Consider the following 19,186-nt stretch of genomic DNA (forward strand, 5'->3'; position numbering starts at 1 on the left):
TGAGCAGAGTCCTCAGGGGCCCTGGGACGTCGTAGGAGGCACATCACTACCCCTCCCGGAAGACATGGCATCCAACTAATATTAAAGGATGGTTCCATCAAGGAAGAAAAGTGTCCTTGGCAGAGAGAATGACGTCTGTGAAATTGTGGAAGGTGCACACTGAAAGTAATTCAGCCTGTCTAGAGTGTGGTGTGTCTGAATGAGGGTGTGAGTCCGGCTAGACACTGTCTGGGAGAGAGCTGGATGATGGCAGAGGCTAGAGTGAGTTGCGCCCGGAAAGGGCTTAGATTTCGTCTTGTCCATGATGGGGAGCCATGAAAGGGAATTTAAGTCAGAGGACTGAGTAGTGTGAGGTACCACACAGGGTGGGCTGCCCCGCAAGGCCTGGGACTTGTCTCGGAGACTGGAGGTGATTCATAACCCTGGATTGAGCATTCTTGGGGTGGTCGAACTCCAATCGGCTGGAATCAGTTTGATTGCTGCCACACCAGGACACGTTTCCAGTCAGAGCAGTCAGAGCAAAAACTTTCAGCACAGTTAATATCTATACACACTACAAGACTAGGGAGCACTTATGAGATACCAGGTCATTTCTTACATAAATAATTTCATTGAAAATCCTGAGGAAAAGAAATAGCACCCTATGAGATAGGCTCTAATCTTCCCATTTCACAGATGAAAACACTGAAGCACAGTGAGTTTAACTTTCCTGGGTCCCTCTGCTGCTAAGCAGCACAGTAGACTGACATCTTTTGCACTAGTCCAGCTTGGTGACCTCTTCTGCTCCACTCAAAAGCCCCTCCACCCAGGCACTATTGGCTTGAAATCCAGCCTCCATCCCTTGTACCCATTTTAGGTTCAAAGCCAACTACTCATAGTCTTTTTAGGCATTTATTTTAGTGTTGATTCAACTGCTATAGGTTTGTTCATGTATTTAATTAAATGAATTAATTTATATTTAGTCAGAACATGATTTTCTGGCCTTTAGCCTGGTGGGTGAGGTATAAGAAGGCAGTGCTCTTAAGGTGGGGTTGTTCCTGGTAAGTGAGTGGCTGGAACCCACTGTGCATATTTGTATCACTTGAGACTGAGACCTGGCATAGTTTAAGGAAAGATAATAAAAGACCTCCCTCACCTCATAGGGTCAGGTGCTGTAATCTAGCCCAGAAGTGTGGCCAGAATCTTCTAGCCCTCTGTATAAGAACAGAACAGATAGCTTAACTATAGCACCTTACTGGCCACTAGCACAATCTCAGTTTCTGGACAGTTCCCCCTGTGGATCCCCTGGCTGCCTGGCCAAAGGTGCCTCTGGGGCACCAGGCTGCTGATTTGCAGAGGCCTCTTGCCTTGGAAGATGGTCTAGACATAAACTCCTAAAATGTCTCCCCAGACCTTGCTATTCCCATCTGTTTCAGTTGGCTACTTTCTCTATCTGCTTCCATTTTACCTTCTACCTGTTGCATGGCTCTGCCCCCGCCCATCCCCCCACCCCCCACCCCTCACCCTCCACCATGCTGCTGAAACAGAGAGGTGTGCAGGGCTGGATTATGATGGCTCTGAAAGCCACACAGCAGTGTCACCAAAAACATTTGTATCATTTGGTATACTAAGCAGTTACCCCAGGTCCTGTTACCAACTATATGACCACAGTATATTTGTTGAATATGACCTTCACTTGCCAGGTGAATAAATAGACCAACATTACGTGACAAAAATTTAGAACCTGGGGCCCTTCCGTTTCAGGACTAGAGTAGCCCCAGGAACTTAGACCATGATACCTCTAGTTGCAAACTCCCAAGTTTGTTTGAAAGAAAAGCACCAAAGTCATTTGAGATGAGTTCATATAGAATATATTTCACTCTTTAAAAATAAAACTTTTAGCATAGCTAAAATCTATACAAACTACAAAAATAAACATCTTCATATAAATAATTTACGTGGTAGAAGGAGGGCAGATACAGACGGCCTACTCAGGAGTTACCAAGCAGTGGGGGGCCAGGACTAGCAAAGGGTGCTAGAGGATCCCCCAGGCTTGGCCTGCGAGGGGCCAGTAGCACATGGGAGGGCGGGGAGAAAAGGGATGAACCGCAGCCTGAGGTGCTGGCTTCTACCCCCACGCAGAAAGGCACAAACACAGAACCAGGTGTGCAAGGCTGTTCTCCCAGCCCAGAGGGTGCTGGTTTTGCATGGGTATCAGGGAGGTCTGTGATGGCTGAGGCAGGAAAGGGAACGCAGGCAGACAGCAGCAGCAGGGCTCTCCAGGTGTCTGTCCTGCATTCAATAACCCACCCACTGCTTCCCAGTGACTTCATGTGACCCAAGCAGGGTCTCCATGCTTCAGGTGCTCTATCACCCAGTGGCTGGGCATGGTCCCCTAGAACTGAGGTTGTTGGAGCCGCTGGCAGCTGGTGTGGCAACCGGGGACCAAGTGGGTTCATCAGAGGCTGGGTGGATGTAGGCACCAGGCAGCGGGGGTGGGTGGAGGGCCACTGTCATGGAGGTAGTCACTCTGGCAAAGCTCTGGGGCAGGGTGGGGGACAACCCCCACCTGAGTCCTCCTTCCCGTGGAGCTGGAGGGCTGAGGACCTCTGGGCTCTCCTTGTATATCTGTACCACCTGGGGGAGACACCACTCCCAGTGAGCCCAGGGGTACCAGGACCTCAGTCCCCTTCAGCAGCTCACTGGTGCATCACTCTGATTGTTGGGAAGTTGTGGCCCTTGTTGGCTTCCAGCAGCAAATAAGAGCTGACAAGGGACAGGATGTCAAGGCCTGGGACAAACTCTGCACGTTGCTCTTGACCCTAAACATTAAGGTGGGTCCCATAAAGAAGCCAGGAAAGTTGAGGGACAGGGGCATGGTGTTTGGGCAAAGGGAGAGGCTGCCACCCTCGGTTGACCTCAAGGAGAAGGTCCTTGTGAATTGAGCCCTGTCTTTTGGCCAATGAGATTTTGTCCTGGCTCTGTCTCTTCCCTTGCCTGTCCCACCCATCCCCTGGGCTGGAAGCAGGGGGAGGGTATGGTCACCTCTGGTGGGGGGCCCAGGATGGACAGCAGCACAGGCAGCAGCATGAGCCCATGGAGGAGGCCCAGGAGTGTGAGCACTGTCAGCACCACGAAAAAGTACCTGTGTGGAGGTAAGTGGTCAGCCTGGGTAGCCCCTGTGGCCAGTACAGGCAGGCCCTACCTCCTTGCCCCATGCCTCCCCTACCTTATGATGAAGTCAAAGTTTGAACCAGCAAGCATAAGCAGACCCAGCAATGTGGAGATGGCCCCATCGGTCACGGGAGCAAATGTGTGCTCTAGGGCACAGGCAGCCCGCAGGTTCCGGCTACCCTGGGTGGTCAGGAAGCCCTGGGGGAGAAAGGAGGCCCTATAGCTGCTCATTGGCCAGCCATGCCCTCAACTTCTCATCTGTCCCTAGGGCTCACAGGTCAGGTAAACTGAGCTCCTGGAAACTATCCAGGAAGTATGCATGGGTCTATTTATTTATTTTTGCATGAGTCTATTTAAGTAACACTGTATACATATGTCTGGTGAGACACAGAGATGTCTAAAATCGTTGGCAAACAGAGCCTGTCACCTGTTTTTGTAAATAAAGTTTAGTTGAAACACTGCCACACCCACTCATTTACATATATCTATGGCTGCTTTAGTGCTACCTCTGCAGAACTTCTACAGAGACACTGTGACCTGCCAAGCCTAAAATATTTCCTGTCTGGCTCTTTACAGAAAGTTTGCTGATCCTGGGTCCAGAAGGATGGACACCAAATGGTCACAGTTACTTGTTTGGATGGGATTTCAGAGGATTTCTAATTCTTTCTTTGTACCTCTCTGCGTGCTGACTTTTCCCTCCTTCAAGGTTCTTATATATTGTTCTTACAATCAGAATAATAACAGGGCTATTATGGTGGAAAAAAGGGAGCTGTCTGTGGGGTCTAACCACAGCTGGTCTGTGGCCCCCACCTCTGCTCCCACTCCTCCTCTGCCAGAGAACACAGAGCTGTGGGGGAGGCTGAGCCCACCTCACTTCTACCATCTTTTTCTTGGAAGAATCCTTCATTTGCCCCACATTGCCATCCAGCTACCACCCCCCATTTCTCTGATCCCTTCATGGTAAAGCCATCCAAAAGAATTGTTGGTTCCTGTTTTCTCACTTTCCATTCTGTCCCCACTTTGGTCAGGCCTTTGTCCCGTCCTCTCTGCTGAAATGACTGCTTATTTCGTTGTTTACATGTTTATTGTTTATCTCTACCCTCTAGAATATAAGCTCCTTGAAGGTAAAGCCTGTCTGTACTGGCATTATATCCCCAAATCTTGTTGTAAGTTGGTTTGTGTGTGTATGTATGTATGTATGTATGTAATCTCTATACCCAGTGCGGGGTTCAAACTCACATCCCTGAGATCAAGAGTCCCATGCTGTATGGACTGAGGCAGCCAGGCGCCCCTGTATCCCCAATTATTATTATTATTTTTTTTTTGCGTCCAAACAAGGCTTTGAAACAAATCCTTAAATAGTACCTAGCACATAGTAGGTGCTTGACAAATATTTGCCTGACACTGAATCAGCTGGCCCACCCATCCCCCAGTGCCTGTGCTCACCAGAGCCACATGGACTGTGAACTCGACACCAATGCCTACAGAGGCCACAAGGATCACCACGGGGATGGCACTCAGTTTGATGCCCAGGAAACCCATGATGCCAAAGAGCTCCACAGTCATCATCGCCAGGACCAGTACCTGGGGAAGGCAGGGCTCACTCAGGCTCCTGGGAGAAGGGATGACGGGCTGGGCAGGACAGGGGTGGGGAGCCATGGGTCTCTCTTGCCCCATCCCTGCAAGGACTCACTATGAGACCAGCCGTCCAGGGATTGAGCAGCAGCAGGGCACAGACGAGGAAAGTGCATACCAGCAGGATGCAGATAGCCAGCAAAAAGTAGCGCCGCAGGCCCAGATACTGCTCCCAGAAGAGGAAGGGGGAGCCACTGGGGTAGGCACGCACCCCGGCCCGGCCTGCCTCGGTGCACGCTGCTCGGGCCCCCTCAATGGCCTCCACGAAGTCCGCAGTCTTCTGGAGGCCATGCAGTAGGAAGGGGAACTGGGCAAATTCCAGGGGCTGGGCCGCTGGGACTGTGGAGGGTAGGGAGCAGCAGGGAGAGGAGGGGTGGCCAGTGAGCACAAGGAGGAGAGGGCAGGGCCTTAGGATAGGGCCTGTGTGGGCCCAGGCTGAGGCTCTTGTTGGGCTTCCCCCCAGACTCACTGCGAAGGTTCTCCCCCGTAGTGTCATATTTGTCGTGCAGCCACTCGGGAGGTGGGGGGTAGAAGTTGGCCTGTGAGGCTGCCAGGCCCAGTGGGTCACTGCTTACCCACATGGTCAGCCCCACGTAGAAGAGTTCGGGTGGGATCAGCCCCTCCTTATCTACTAGCTTCCTTGTGGTCAACTGCAGAGGCAGAGAGAGCTGAAGGCCTGGGCCCATAAGGCCTAGAGCCTCTCTGTGCTTCCTGACCCTTCCAGCCCCCTTCCAACCTGGCTGAAATCCAGAGGCTCTTGGGCATCCCCGGTCTGGATGAGCAGCTTGTAGGCCAGGGCCCCATCCTCAGAGCCATTGCGGCATGAATGGCGGGTAATGCGCCCAGAAGCCCAGTCCTGGTCAAACGCGGCCTGGATTCCTAGGGGAGAACAAGGTAGGGTACAGTCAGCCTGCAGCCCTGGGGGCTTCTGCCCGCAACAGCTCCCCCGCCAGTTTCCTTGCCTCTTACCCTGTAGCCAGTTGCGGTAATAGTGCAGCCAGGTACGGGGCGCCTGGGTGGCAGGCGGGGGCAGCACGGCCTTGAGAGAACTGAAGCGCTGGTGCAGATCAAAGAGGGCGCGTTGGGAGTGGGCGTAGTCAAAGCCACCCTGTGTCACCAGGGCCACCTCGTACAGGGAGAAGTACCTGAGCTGGGCGCTCAGGAAGGCATGCTCCTTGGTGCCTCGAGGCACCACATCTGTCAGGGCCAGCCCATCCTGCACCAAGGTTGCTCCGTAGAGGCTCAGGCCCAGAAGAGCCCCAAAGAGCACCAGCACCATGGCCTGTGGGAAATGGCAACTAAGCTGGAGGCCCAGGGATGTGCCCCAGCCCTCAGGAGGTGGCATGGGCCGTCTACCCTTCTTGGGGCCCAGAGACACTTAAGTCTCTGCCTGGTGCACCCCAACTTCTCCAGGCCTAGAGTCTTACCTTGCTGTGTGACTGCAGCAGCAAGGGTGCAAAATGATAGCGGGCGAAATGAGCAAGATTCCAGCGGGCACAGGGCAGGGAATTGCACGTTGCCTTTTGCCTTGTCCCCTCCTCTTGGCCTAGAAGGTCCCGTGTGGACCCTCCTGGGCTGAAGAGCTCAGAGCCCAGTGGGTCAGAAGGTGGGGGCACCAAGTGGGCCCGGGGAGGCAGGATGGTGACGACATGCTGGCTGCTGGCTTCACAGTGGGCAAAGGCTTGAACTGTGGCAGTCAGGTGGGCAATGCCCACTGGTACTGTCCTATCCCCTAGTTCCTGGGGCAGAATCTGAATCACGCGGGCAGAGCAGGGGCTGGAAGAGGCAGAGAGTGGGGGTGGCAGGTCTGTGGAAATGCTGGTGAGGGGACAGGAAGTGATGGGGCCTGAGGAGATGAGGCCTGGTGGGGTGCGGATGCAGGGACGGTACCTGGAGAAACAGCAGAGTACGTCGAGGCGCTGGCAGTGGCGCCGATGCAGGTCCAGGCTGAGGACCGCCGGGAAGACAAGCATCACGGCTGCAAAGTTGCAGCCAACCACTATGGCCGCCTGGGGGATGGACAAGAGGGACACAAAGGCTGATGAAGCATGCCCCCCGTTTCATGCTCACCCTGAGCCTGGGCCCTGTTCCTGAGGCCTCACCTGCAAGGAGAAGGCCCGCAGTGCAGGGATGGGAACTAGGGCAGCCATGAAGAAGGCAACCATGTGGTTGATGGATGTGAGTGCGACGCTGGTACCTGTGCGCCGCAGACACTCGCCTGTGCGCTCCTGCCAGGACAGGGGAGGAGCCATGGGTCTTCAAGGTAGAGCGAAGGGGAAGCTTGGGAGCTTGGGATGGCAGAGGAGGGACAATAACCACACGGCAGCTAACAGGTATTGAGTACTGTACACGTGTCATGCACATTGTTCTAAGCACTCAACCTGAGTTATCATCGATCCTCACAACAACCCTCACGACACCAGCACTATTATTACCCCTGTTTACAGATGAGGAAAACTGAGGCACAGACAGGTTAATTACCAGCCCAAGGCCACCTAAGCCAAGAGGCTCTTAACCCTATGCTAAACCGCTTCAGATGAGCCCAGGCTGGAGAACGAGGCCTCACCTGGAGAGGGGTGCCAGGTGGAGCCTCTGTGAAGGCATGTGCCAGCAGGAATATGTCATCCACACCGATGCCCAGTGCCAAGAAGGGCAGCACCTGGAGAGGCACAGGGGTGGGCAGCTGGAGGAACTGAGGAGCCTGGACTGTGGACCCCAAGTGTGCCCTGTAGTCCTGGTGTACCTGGGTAGTGGCAGCGTTGAAGGCGATGCCAAGCAGGGCACAGAGCCCGAGGCCCGAGGCCACTGCCAGGGCTACCAGCAGCACCCCTGCAAGGCCTACAGCACCCTGGGACTGGGCACAGTCCCAGCGCAGCATCGTCACACAGGCATAGGCTAGCTGTGGGGAAGGAGGGCACAGTCTTGGAAAGCAGCTTCCTGGCTGAGCACCGGGCAGAGGGTGGGGTAAGGTGCCGGGAGCAGGACCCACCATGAGCAGATAGCCTCCCACTACACGGGCAGCACTGACTTCAGAGAAAGCGTGCAGGATGTCATCCAGGGTGGTGGAGGAGAAGGCATGGATCTGCTGGGATGAATTCTGAGGCAGGGCCTCCTGGGCCAGCTGGAGAGACAGGGTGGATCTGAGGGGCAGGAGGAGGGAGTGGCCTCAGGGCGCCGCCCTTGCCCTTCTGCACACTGACCTGCACAAAGCGCCGCTGCCAGGCCCGCAGCACTGTGCCAGCCTGCTCCTCGCTCCAGCCGATGTCGTGTGTCTGGTAGTCGCCTCGGAAGTGCTCATACAGCTGGCGGGGACTCATCAGCAAGAAGGTGCTCTGCAGGGCTTCTGCCCTGGTGAGGGGTAGAGGAGAGTTGGGGGGCAGAGCTGGCCTGAACGCCCAGCAGGACCTGTACAGGGGGGTTTTGCCAGAGCCACCTAGAATCAGAGTGTGGATTCCCATGCCTGGGGCCCCCTTACCAGGCCCCATGAAGGCCCTACCTTAGCAGCTGTCCTTGGGCGTCTCTGGCCATGCCCCCCAGCAGCAGTTCCTCCTGCCAGTGCATGAACTTGTGGGAGAAGCCATGGCAGCCACCGTTCAACTCCTGAGCCACATTGGGAGCCTAGAGGGGGACAGGAGGGGGGTTTATTATTCAAGGCTCTGGCTCTGGGTAACTCGGGGTCCCTGGGCTGGAACCATGCCTGCCATGGGGTTCCATAGCCTGAAGTGTAGATAAGTATTCTCCTGAGTTTCTTGCCTACTCTGAGTCTCTTGCCTAATAGTGAACAGCTATTATCCTGCAGAGAGGAGGCCACAAGAGGGAGAAGAAGCCTGGAAATAGGCTTCTGGGAAGTACTAGAGTAACTTTGGTGGGTTTTGGAAAAAGGTTCACATTCACAGGGCCACAGAGACACTCAGGAAACTAGGTATGATACTTGTGCTTAGCTAATTGGTCCTCAGTTTCTCTGTACAAATCTATTTTGATGAAGTCCAGGTTTTCTGGGCTTAGAAAAGGACCAAGGGATTCATATACCACTTGCAGGTCCCTTAGGAGAACCGAATGGAAAGGTTATTCAGGTATCTAGTACAGTGAGGGCAAGGTAACGATGTCCAGAAAATGGGAGACAGAGCACAATCTGCTCTCTCAGAACATATGAGGAGGGAAAAGGGAAGAAAAATAGCCTTTCCCTGGCAAACCCGGCTGGAACCCACCTGCTTGCTGTGATGGTTAGGGGCAGTAGGTGGGCAGTGGAGGTCATCAGGGTGCAGACAGGGCCGCCCCACATAGGCCTGGCCCACCTGTGCCTTGTCTAACAGCTCCCGGAAGCCCTCAAGGGAGGCAAAAGGGCCCAACTCCTTGAGCAGCTGCTCTGGATCCAGGTTGGTCCACTGGATGTCAGGACGACCACTGAGGGGAGAGCCCATGGTTGGTGAGGATAAAGGATCAATTCCCTCCCTCCAAAATGCTGCTAGGGGACCCCTGCTGTACCCTACCCTCCTCCTAGCTGTTCATTTGTCCCTCCATATGAAGGGTGTGCAATGTTGAGCCTCCCAGAGCTCCCAGGCTACACCAGCTTACCAGGTTGCTGTAGTGAGATGGAGGACAGATAGTACTTAATACATGGACAAGGCCAAGAAAAAGCCCCACTGAGTCCCTTCCCAAGCACCTATCTTTGGTTCTAATACATAACCATATGGGCACCTGCCTGTAACAGGTTTTCTTTTTAGTCTGGCAACAGCTTAGCTGATACCTAGTTAACTCTCCCGTGCAAAGTCTCTTTCTGGGGATCTTTTTTTCTCTTTCATTCAGATCTTTGTTCTGTTTTGTCTAAATAAGGCCAGTTTGCCTTTCCTTCAGAGGAAAGGAGAAGGGGGATGTGGAGAGAGCCCTGGGGCAGTCTGGCCCTGGCCTGACAGGTAGTTTAGGCCCTTAGTAAGGTTTTGATCATCATCTTTACTCCCACCCTCTCTTCTGCTGGGAAAGTCCCGGCCTAGGAAGCAGGGCCTGGGAGCAGCTGTGGTGGCACTCACGGCAAGTAGGCAGAGCCCCCTTGGAGTTTGGCTCCCTCCCAGAAGCAGTCGAGGGGGGTGAGGATCACGCACGGAAACAGCTTCTCAATCATCTGCCAGGGACATCCCAGGCCACATCAGTCCTGTCCCTGGGCTCCTTTCTCCACAATCTCTGTAGAATGCCCTCTGCAACCCCCTCCCCTCCCCTCCTGACTTTTAGCCTCCCCATCTCCGAGAACCTTCCCCTGCTGCAGAAAAGGTTCCACCTTGACCCCATCTCAAAGAACAGCTCAGGGTACTCACCCGCTCAATCATTCCATTTTCAATTAGGGGAATTCCTGACTTGTAGCAGATTTTATTCAAATCCCAGGACCTGGAATAGCCAGGGCACAAGAGATCAGCAGAAGAGGCAGATTCCCATGCCAGCTCTGCCACAGCGTGCCTCACTCCCAGCTGCTCAGGGACTCAGCCAGACTCACTTTCCATAGAGTGATACTTGCACTTTACTGGCTGCAAGGGCTGCCTGGAGGTGGAGGCCCAGTGCCTCAGGCGTGAGGATGTTCTCCCCCTCCTGGTGTGGGGTCTGTATCAACATCTGGGAGGTGTACGCAGCCTCCTCCCCCAGCTTCTCCTTGGTGTAATGCAACTCCTGGCTCACCCGGCTGCCCACTGCCAGAGACAGAGAGAAAGCTGGGGAAAAGAGCTTTAGTGGATTGGAGCTCTGGGGAATGTGGGACCCTAGCCTGCTGAGGCTTCCCAGGAAAAGTGGGAGAAGTGCTCTGAAAGGAGCCCCTACTTTTCCCCTGATGGCCATTCTGACTCCACAGGCTCCTGGCCCTCTGGCTGGAATCTGGAGCTTTGCAGGGAAGTGAGAGACCTCAGTTGTATGGCTCTATAGAATTCTTGTGTTGTCTAAGATTTAAGCATGAATCAGGTTGGCTAGGTTTGGAGCAAATAACTTCAAAATGACAGGTCAGTATGAGTTGGGTTGGGGCTGCGGTTTTGGAGGTATCCTGGTAAAGAAGCCCTCACTCAGTCCCTCTCTGCTCTGGTAAGGAAGACAAGGAGGGACAAAAGGGACCAATAGAGAGGTTGCCATTGGCAGGGTCTTCTAAAAGAACAGATCTAGTGCTAGGACTGGTTCTTAGTTCAGGTTGTCCCAGGCAATGCTTTATAGCCATACATCTTTTTGCAAATTGTTCTGCCAAGAGGGTGGGGATGGAAGTGCCTGGTAATAATGGGCCCTGTGGTGGCACAGGTGAGAGGGAGGATCAGATAGTCTTTCAGTGTGACGCTGTCAACATACTGTTTCCACTCATGCAAGAAGTACCTGGAATCAGCTCACGTACCCTGGCAGAGGTGACAGCAACATGGACCAAGGGGAAGAAAACGTTCCCAGATCCCTTTCACCAGTCTCACTGTCCAGGCAACAGGGAGACCCAGCGCCAGGCCTGCCTTAGTCTCCTTGATCTTGGCAACCCTCAAGTCCAGCATTGTACTGGCCACAGAGTCATGGTCTCTAACTGGGGCCTAGCAGGGGAGGGGTGCTGTGAGGGGATATGGCCTGCCTGTGGTTTGGAGGAGGGCAAGGGCAAGTGCCAAATCACTCCTGAGGCTTTATGGACTTGGTCTGGGCTTAGGTCCAGTTCTGCTTCCACCTGTCCAGGACCTCTGCCTGTTGGTCACTGCCATTCCTGGGGCCCACATGTATATCTTCTCTGAGGCTCCAGCCCCATCGGTGATCATCGTGGTCCCCCATCTCTTTTTCTTTTTTTGCTTTATTTTAGACAGAGAGAGTGTGTGAGAGTGCCTATGTGCTCACACTGGGGCAGGGTGGGGGCATGCAGAGGGAGAGAAAGAATCCCAAGCAGGCTTCGCCCTGTCAGCACAGATCCCACCACCCTGGGATCATGACCTGAGCTGAATTTGAGTTGGATGCTTAACCCGCTGAGCCACGCAGGTGCCCCTCCCAATCTCTTTTTCAAGCCCATATAATCTCCTTACTCATGAGAGTCCCAAACCCTTAGTAGCAACCCCCCAACACAGATTTGCCCATCTGCTCACATTTTCCCACTCAAATCACACTCCTGGCCCTCTCTCACGAATGTAGCCTCCCATAGCCATGCTGCCTGCTTCCATATATTTTTCTTCCTTTTCTGACTCTCCTTCCTCCCCAGGCCTGTACTGTACTACAGTGTTTATTTCACCAGGCTTAGGTCAAACCTGCTACAAGGAGGGACAGGAGGAGACAAAAATAAGCTCTTCATTGTAAGTGAGTTTGCTGAGGGGAGGGAGGCACAGGAGAAGGAAGGAACCCAGAGAGGGCTATCAAGAAAGCAAGAGAGGGGTGCCTGGGTGGCTCAGTCCATCCAACTTTTGGTTTCGGCTCCAGGTCATGATCTCACAGTTTGTGAGTTCTAGCCCTGTATCGGACTCTGTGCTGACAGCGTGGAGCCTGCTTGGGATTCTCTCTCTCTCCCTCTCTCTCTGCCCCTACCCTGCTCACTTACTCTCTCTCAAAATAAATAAACTTAAAAAAAAAAAAAAAAAGCAAGAGAAATACTGGCAATGTAAAGCATAACATCAAAGAAAATAAGGAATCCTAAGAAAAAATGAGGAAAAGCAAAAGGTAAACTTCTGCTGACAACAATGATGATGATAGACATGAGGACAGATGAACTGGGATGTATTGTGCGGGCAAGAAGAGACAGCAGGTGGAAGGGAGAGCCTGGAAACTCTGTACAGACCTGGGTTTGAGCCTTGGCTCTGACACTTAGTCTGTGCTTTGGGAAAATTACTTAGTCTCTCTGACCCTCCGTTTCCTCACCTGTCAAGTGGGGACAATACCTACCTTGGTAGAATTAGCATCAATGCAGGCAAAGCACTAACTGCCCAACACATAGTAGGTACAGACAAGAATTGTTATTTAATAGCTGCTGGGAGAGAGACTGTGGGACAGAAAAACGAGAAAGAACTTGGAGTAACAAAGATTGAATGGGGAGGAAGTAGGAGAAAAGGAGAAGGAGATGTTAAAATCAAATCTGTTGAATGCTTTTGTGCCTTTACAAAAGAGAGAATATAACTGGTTAGCCAGCATGGAAAAAGAACCCACCTTATATGTAATCCTGTAAGTGTGAATTAAAACAGCAGTAACTTACTGTCTATCAAACTAGCAAAAATAAAAAAAAAAATTGATACCACTCATTGCTGGCTTACAGGAGTGGACTCTTCCTACCACCAAAGTGTAATTTGGTATGATATTTGGGGGAAAGCAATATTGTAATATGTATCAGACCTTGAGAAATGTTCATAATCCTTGGTCCAGAAATTCTCCATGCAAGGGCCTATAAGCAAAGACATAGGCTTTCTTGGAGTGAACTGGGAGCCATGGTAGCTTTTGAGCAGAGAAGTGAGATGACCTTTTTCATCACTGAACAATACATTCTGGGGCTGAACTGTGAATGAATAGGAATTGGCCAGGGAAGGTCAGGAAAGGGCATTCTGGGCCAAGTTATGTGTAGGGAACTGTCAAAGACTCAGCATTGCTGAGTGGAAGAGAGACAATGCTAGAGAAGAAATCAAGTTAGGTTGCGAGGGCCTAGAATGTATGCTAAGGAACTGGATTCTGGAGTCTCCCCAGACCCTAATAGAAAGTGGTAGAAGGGGGCGCCTGGGTGGCGCAGTCGGTTAAGCGTCCGACTTCAGCCAGGTCATGATCTTGCAGTCCCTGAGTTCGAGCCCCGCGTCAGGCTCTGGGCTGATGGCTCAGAGCCTGGAGCCTGTTTCCGATTTTGTGTCTCCCTCTCTCTCTGCCCCTCCCCCGTTCATGCTCTGTCTCTCTCTGTCCCAAAAATAAATAAACGTTGAAAGTGGTAGAAGGACTCTAAGCAGGGGATGGACTTGGCCAGATTTATATACACCACAGGAGGGCAGTGTAGAGGCAGAGTTGAAGGTGAGGCTTGCAGAAGATTGGTCACTTCTCTAACAGACTTTGATTTTGTTGGCCATTCTCTGAAAGGCCCAGTGATTCAGGGCAGCTGGATCCCTCCCCAGCCTCAGGGGGGTGGAATTTGATTAGTTAATCACAGTAATTCCATTGCCTTTGCCAAGTGAAGGGTTTAGGCATATGAAGCTACACAGTTCTTGCCAAAGTGACCAAATGGGAAGTCGGCTGGGGGGCTTCTGGTAAAATTTCCCTCACTTCCAAAATTTCCCCCAGACAGGACGGGATGACGTCCCTTTTCTGACACTGCAATAGCCACTTGGGACAAGGAGGTGGTAAGCCTGAGGACAAAAGGCCAACATGCTGAACAAGGCAGAGGAGAAGACAGGAAGAACCTGTGTCCTTACTGATGTCCTTAGGTTTTGAATTAACCATCCTGGAACTTCTCTACTGTGTACTACCAGATTTCTTGTTACAGGGATAATAAATCAATCTTCTTCCTTCCTTCCTCCACCCTCCTTTCCTTTTTTTCTTCTTTCACGTGGCTAAAAGCATATCAAATGATACAATCAGGAATGTACTACCAGAGACTGAGAAAGGCCTCATCTAGAGCAATGGCCACATGGGTGGAAAGGAGGAGTCTGTTATGAGAAAGGTTAACAAAGAAGAATTTGCTGGCTTAGTAACCAGTTAGGTAAGCAAGAAGAACTGAGGCTGACTCCCAAGGTTTCAGCCTTGTGTCTTTGAGTGGATAGTCGTTCCACCAATTGATATGTTGCATGCTGCCTTCTAGATAGAATGGCTACATGTTCCTTCTTTTCAGGGATAGCTCCAATTTCAAACCATCTCTCTCACTGTTCCTGTAAGTATTGGTTGGGCTATGTGTTGTGTTTTTTTATTTTAGAGGTCAATCTATCTCTGGGCCTTTTAGCTTTAAAGTTGATCAGGAAGGACAAGTTACTTTCCAAGTCTCTCACCATGGCAAAGTTGTAAGGGACCCTGAACTCTGGTCCAGAACTCTGATAGCCAGTGAGTGTCCTGCTTCTTTCTTTGCTTCCTGTATTAGCAAAACAGGAAAGGAATAGAGAAATACTCTTCAGTCCTCACCTTGATCAGCTCCTCATTGCCTAGGGCATTGCTGGGAGAAGCCTCAACTATAGATGTACAGAGACAAGATCAGGTCAGGATCATTGCTTTGACCTCACCCCCAGCTCTAGCTGATATAGGACACAGCAGGATTCTGAAATAAAGGAAAAAGCCCTAGGAATTGGATACCACCCTCTAATATCACCCTTCCACAAACAGCAGAAAAAATCTGGTGGGATCTAGCTTGTCCTGTGCTGGAGTAATAGGAGAGAAGATAAGGAACAGGAACATGGAGGTTCAAGCAGTGTTTAGATGGGAAAGCTCTGGGAAATGGAGAAAGAGGAAGAGGGGAGAGACAGCTTCTATTGTAGCAGGAAATCCAACAGTCATTTGGGACCACCCAGGCAGCAGTGGTGTGTGGGTGGGGGTATGTGTATGTGCGTGTATGCACATGTGTGTCCTGGGGCTGGGGGCAGGCAGGCAGGCACAGAGAAACATCTGCTCTGGACCCCAGGGCTGGCCTAGAGTGGATATGTATGTGTGAGCCTGCAGAGGGCTGTGGCAGGGTGGGGATGGGGTGTGGGAGCCCAACAGGCAGGCGGGCAGGCTCCAAGAAACATCTGCTGTGCATCCTAGGGCTTGCCAGTGTTTGAAATAACTCAAGGGTGTGAGACTCTAACCTGGCCCTGCCTTTGGGTGTGGGCCAGGGCTAGGGGAGGTTTGGGGGAGGCCACAAATGCAAATTTCCCAGGAAAGACCAGGTAAGAGTTTGACTCTATTGAAGGGCTAACATATGAAACCAGGCCTCAGGAAAGAAGAGTTATGCCAAAATTATTAATAAGAAACCATCTTTAACGCTTCCATTAGGAAGTGAGGATTTGGTTGCATCTGACTCCACTGTTGCCTCAAAGTGCAGACCCTGTGCTGCTTTTTCCCACTAATTGCAGGGGGCCTAGGTGCATGGGACCTCTCCATGGAGGCTTGCCAGATGATTTACTCAGTTTCCCCAGCCCAGTTCTAATTTTCCAGATTCTCCTGGTTAGGTGTGATCTCTCCTTGCCTTCTCTTATTCAATGTAATCACATTCTGCTCTACATTATATTGCATCCTAACACATATTTTACTTTCCTTGCTACTGAAAGATGGGTCTTAGTTTGGTTGCCTTTACAAACCCTGCCATGCCATAAAAATACACATAAAAAGTTGGCAATAATTGCTAAATAAACACACACATGCTCACAGATAACTATTCTATATACCTATCCACAGGACTCCATCATCTGCAGATGTCCATTTACAGGTGTGGGAGGGAGCACTGCTCCCAGACGCCCAGGCTTTGGCAGACAGGTACCCCTTCCAGACCCAGAGCCAAGCCCACTAGAACTCAGTAGTCAGCTCCTCACGCTGTTCTTGTCTTAGGCTCACCATATCCAAGCAGCTATGACTAGTGTCCACAACTCACCTTCCACCCAGAGCTGTTCTAGGTCTGTCTCAATGATGGCCACACGGAGACCCAGTGCCAGGGCTCCAAAGGCCAACAGGCCCAGGAAGAGCACTTTGCCACAGTGTCTCTGGATCCCGCAGCCCAGAGAGAAGAGCAGGCCCTGGAAGTAAGCACGAAGCCAGAGTGGAGCCTTTAGGCTCCCAGCTAGGATCTGGGATGGAAAGAGAAGGGTCAGCCAGGCATTACTGCAACAATGCATGAAATCCTTCCTTTTTCTCCTTATGTACACCCTCTGCCCAAGCCCTAGCTTCTTGCTTTCTGGATGCAGGACAGGTAGGACCTACAGAGACACAGGCCCAAACTTGGAAAAGATTTAACTCTATTCCCTGCCACCCACCCGATACACACCCAAGGAAGGCACAGACCCCTTTTCTGAGAGTAGAATACATATACATACATCTGTTTTCAGGTGGACAGAGGTGAAACCCAGACACACTCTCACCGGCCAGATGTTGAGGAGACACAGAAAGGCACACACACCCTTAAGGGGTGGGCAATAACACCCTGCACTTTAGAGACATCACACCTTGCTGAGTGACAGACCTGGGGTCTCTAGACCTGGTCCCAATCTTTCTAACCCGTTTCCACTCCACTCACCTGGGGTGATGCGGGTCGAGCTGGGGGTGTATAGACAGGGGGCAGCTCCTGGAGTGGCGGCGGCCGAGCCATGCTGGCGGGGATGGGGGGCGTGGGCGCCCCCAACTCGCGTTATCTGGGATTCTCCATAGGCTGGCCTGGTACCCCTGTACTGCGGGGCCCGGCGTCGGGACTCAGTGGGGCCGCTTAGACGCGGCGTGGGTGAGGGGTGGGATGCTGGTGAGCAGCGGCGGCTGTGAGGGGGAAGAGCGCAAGGAGATGCGGGTGCCGGAGTCAGTCCCGCGTTCAGGCAGAGCTACCGGCCAGCGACAAGCCGCGCGGCAAGCGGTGGAGAACGCAGTGAGGAGGAGGTGTCCTTAGCCCCAGAAAAAGGGAGAGGGCCGGGACGACGCCCTCCCATTGGCTGAGGGATCCGTAAATTACTCGGAGCCGCGCGGCCGGATCTGCTGCTAGGCAACAGCGCCGCGGGTGGGGGCGGGGCAGGAGACCACCCAGGCAGGGCCACCCCACGCCTTGCTTCCCCAGCTGCCTGCGGGGCCCTGGGGGAGAAGCAGGGAGGGAGATCCCGAGGACGCACGGCGCTGGCCAAGTATGAGCTAGGAGACGCCAGTGCTGAGAAAGGGTATCTGCTGCCTGACCCGCCAAGACCCAAAGACTCCTTTTCGCTCTTTTCTGCCTCCACACTTGCCCCTTTCAGTCCACTCTCCACTGAAGCCAGAGTTATCTCTCTAAAATGCAAATTTGATGATTGCTCTAGAACACAAAGCCCTTTTGGAGCGCGGAGCCCTGCATGATCTAACTAAAGCCTCTCTCATAGTTCCTTCACACCCACCCGATGTTCTTTCCAGCCCTACAGAGTTACATGTAATTTCCTAAAGGCACCATGCTATTCCAGGCGTTTCTGCCTTTGTACGTGTTGTGGCCCTGTTGTCTTGGCAGACAACCTTCAAAACAACATGAATCTGTCATCTCTCTTTGAAGCCTTCCTTGATTCGCACTTCCGCCTGATGTAGTTGCTTCTTTCATTGTGCTCCTTATAACTAGACAATAAATAGGTGCTCAATTGTTGAGTAAATCACTGCGAGTTGGAGAAACCAGGGTGGAAAGGACTGGAAACGGAATAGTTCCTTTATTAAGCTTTCATCAACTATCCTGAGTACCGTTTCTGCCAGGTTTCTGAATGATTAACCCTGAGTGGCAGAGGAGGGTAAAATCGATATTCTAACATGTAAGGTTTGGAAAAGAGAAAAATAATCTACAATAAACTCATTACTCTAACACAACCACTACTCTCTCCGGCCAATTTCCTGGTCAGTTCTTCCAGACTTGTTTACCATTACATCATTAACATTACATTGTTACTACATAGTCTTTGTATCAGTTATTTGGAGAATGTCCTTAGGACAGATTCCCAGAAGTGAGGGTGTTGGGTCAAAAAGCATGAACATTTTTATGGCTCTTGCTACACATTGCCAAACTGCTTTTTGAAAACGTGTCAATTAACATTATTTCCAGAGCCTCAGTCCTGGGGAAAGGGAAATTTCAGACTGAGGGGATGAACCACCTAACTGGTTTGCCACATCTGTTGGTCCATTCTTCCAGCAAAATGCCAGTGGAGGAATCAATACATGTATGATGCTGTTGGCCAAGTAGTAACTACGCATTAAAAAGCAGCATATGTGCATAGCACTTTCTTCTTCCCTGTTATCCTCTTGTGGATAAAGAAAGTGTATGGAAGATGGTGGAATAGGAGGATCCAAGAAAATGTATCCTCAGGAATTCTCTGGATATACAAATAGTCTCTAAACTAGCTGTATGGGCCCCTGGATTGCTCTTGGGGCAACAGCTGAGTATGGCTGGGTACTCAAGCAGAAAGGCTCTGTTGTAAGTAGCTCTTGAGACTTCCTTCCTTCTTACCAGACTCCGCAAGACATAAAGTCCATAGAGAAAGATTTGTAATTGCCTGGGCCTTGGGACTCTGCTTCTACCGCAGGCCCACCATTGCTAACAACTGTGGTGAAGTCCAGCATTTCTGTGGATGCTTCCAGGGTAGGGCTTGCCTGCTGGGAAAATTTCTTGCCAAACTCCAAAGACCAATGTGGGAGAAACTGGTCTGCAGTTCTAACCATTCCAACTCAGGGCCTAGTGCCCTCTGGCTGCTCCAAGCTCCAAGATGACCTTTCTTTTCCCCAACAAAGTGATTTCCTGAGTGCAGCTGAGCTCAATCAGAGCAACCTAAAGCCATAGACCCCAGGGAACAGG

General features: G+C 51.8%; 1 protein-coding gene across 15 annotated transcripts; it reads right to left on the bottom strand.

Annotated features, from left to right (window-relative positions):
- Positions 1-1,833: 1,833 nt before the first annotated feature.
- PTCH2 (patched 2) lies at positions 1,834-17,340 on the bottom strand. 15 transcript variants are annotated; one of them, XM_040470008.1, is made up of 22 exons: positions 16,925-17,322; positions 16,286-16,478; positions 10,274-10,463; positions 10,098-10,167; positions 9,816-9,907; positions 8,997-9,192; positions 8,285-8,406; positions 7,989-8,136; positions 7,778-7,909; positions 7,532-7,687; positions 7,355-7,447; positions 6,891-7,016; positions 6,679-6,797; positions 6,216-6,564; positions 5,758-6,070; positions 5,525-5,667; positions 5,258-5,438; positions 4,847-5,127; positions 4,600-4,737; positions 3,209-3,351; positions 3,025-3,124; positions 1,834-2,616 (listed from the first exon to the last, which is right to left on the bottom strand). In XM_040470008.1, exons 1-22 carry the CDS (start codon positions 16,994-16,996, stop codon positions 2,350-2,352), a joined length of 3,624 nt encoding a protein of 1,207 aa, XP_040325942.1. In that variant the 5' UTR covers positions 16,997-17,322; the 3' UTR covers positions 1,834-2,349. The 15 variants fall into 15 exon arrangements, with proteins under 15 accessions (XP_040325942.1, XP_040325941.1, XP_040325940.1 ...); XM_040470007.1 differs by having other exon boundaries at positions 6,216-6,797; positions 16,286-16,427; positions 16,925-17,325; XM_040470006.1 differs by having other exon boundaries at positions 6,216-6,797; positions 10,295-10,463; positions 16,925-17,325.
- Between the last annotated feature and the right edge of the window lie 1,846 nt (positions 17,341-19,186).

This window comes from Herpailurus yagouaroundi, unplaced genomic scaffold (genome assembly GCF_014898765.1).
Source record: "Herpailurus yagouaroundi ecotype Mexico unplaced genomic scaffold, PumYag 77, whole genome shotgun sequence".
Classification (NCBI taxonomy): domain Eukaryota; kingdom Metazoa; phylum Chordata; class Mammalia; order Carnivora; family Felidae; genus Herpailurus; species Herpailurus yagouaroundi.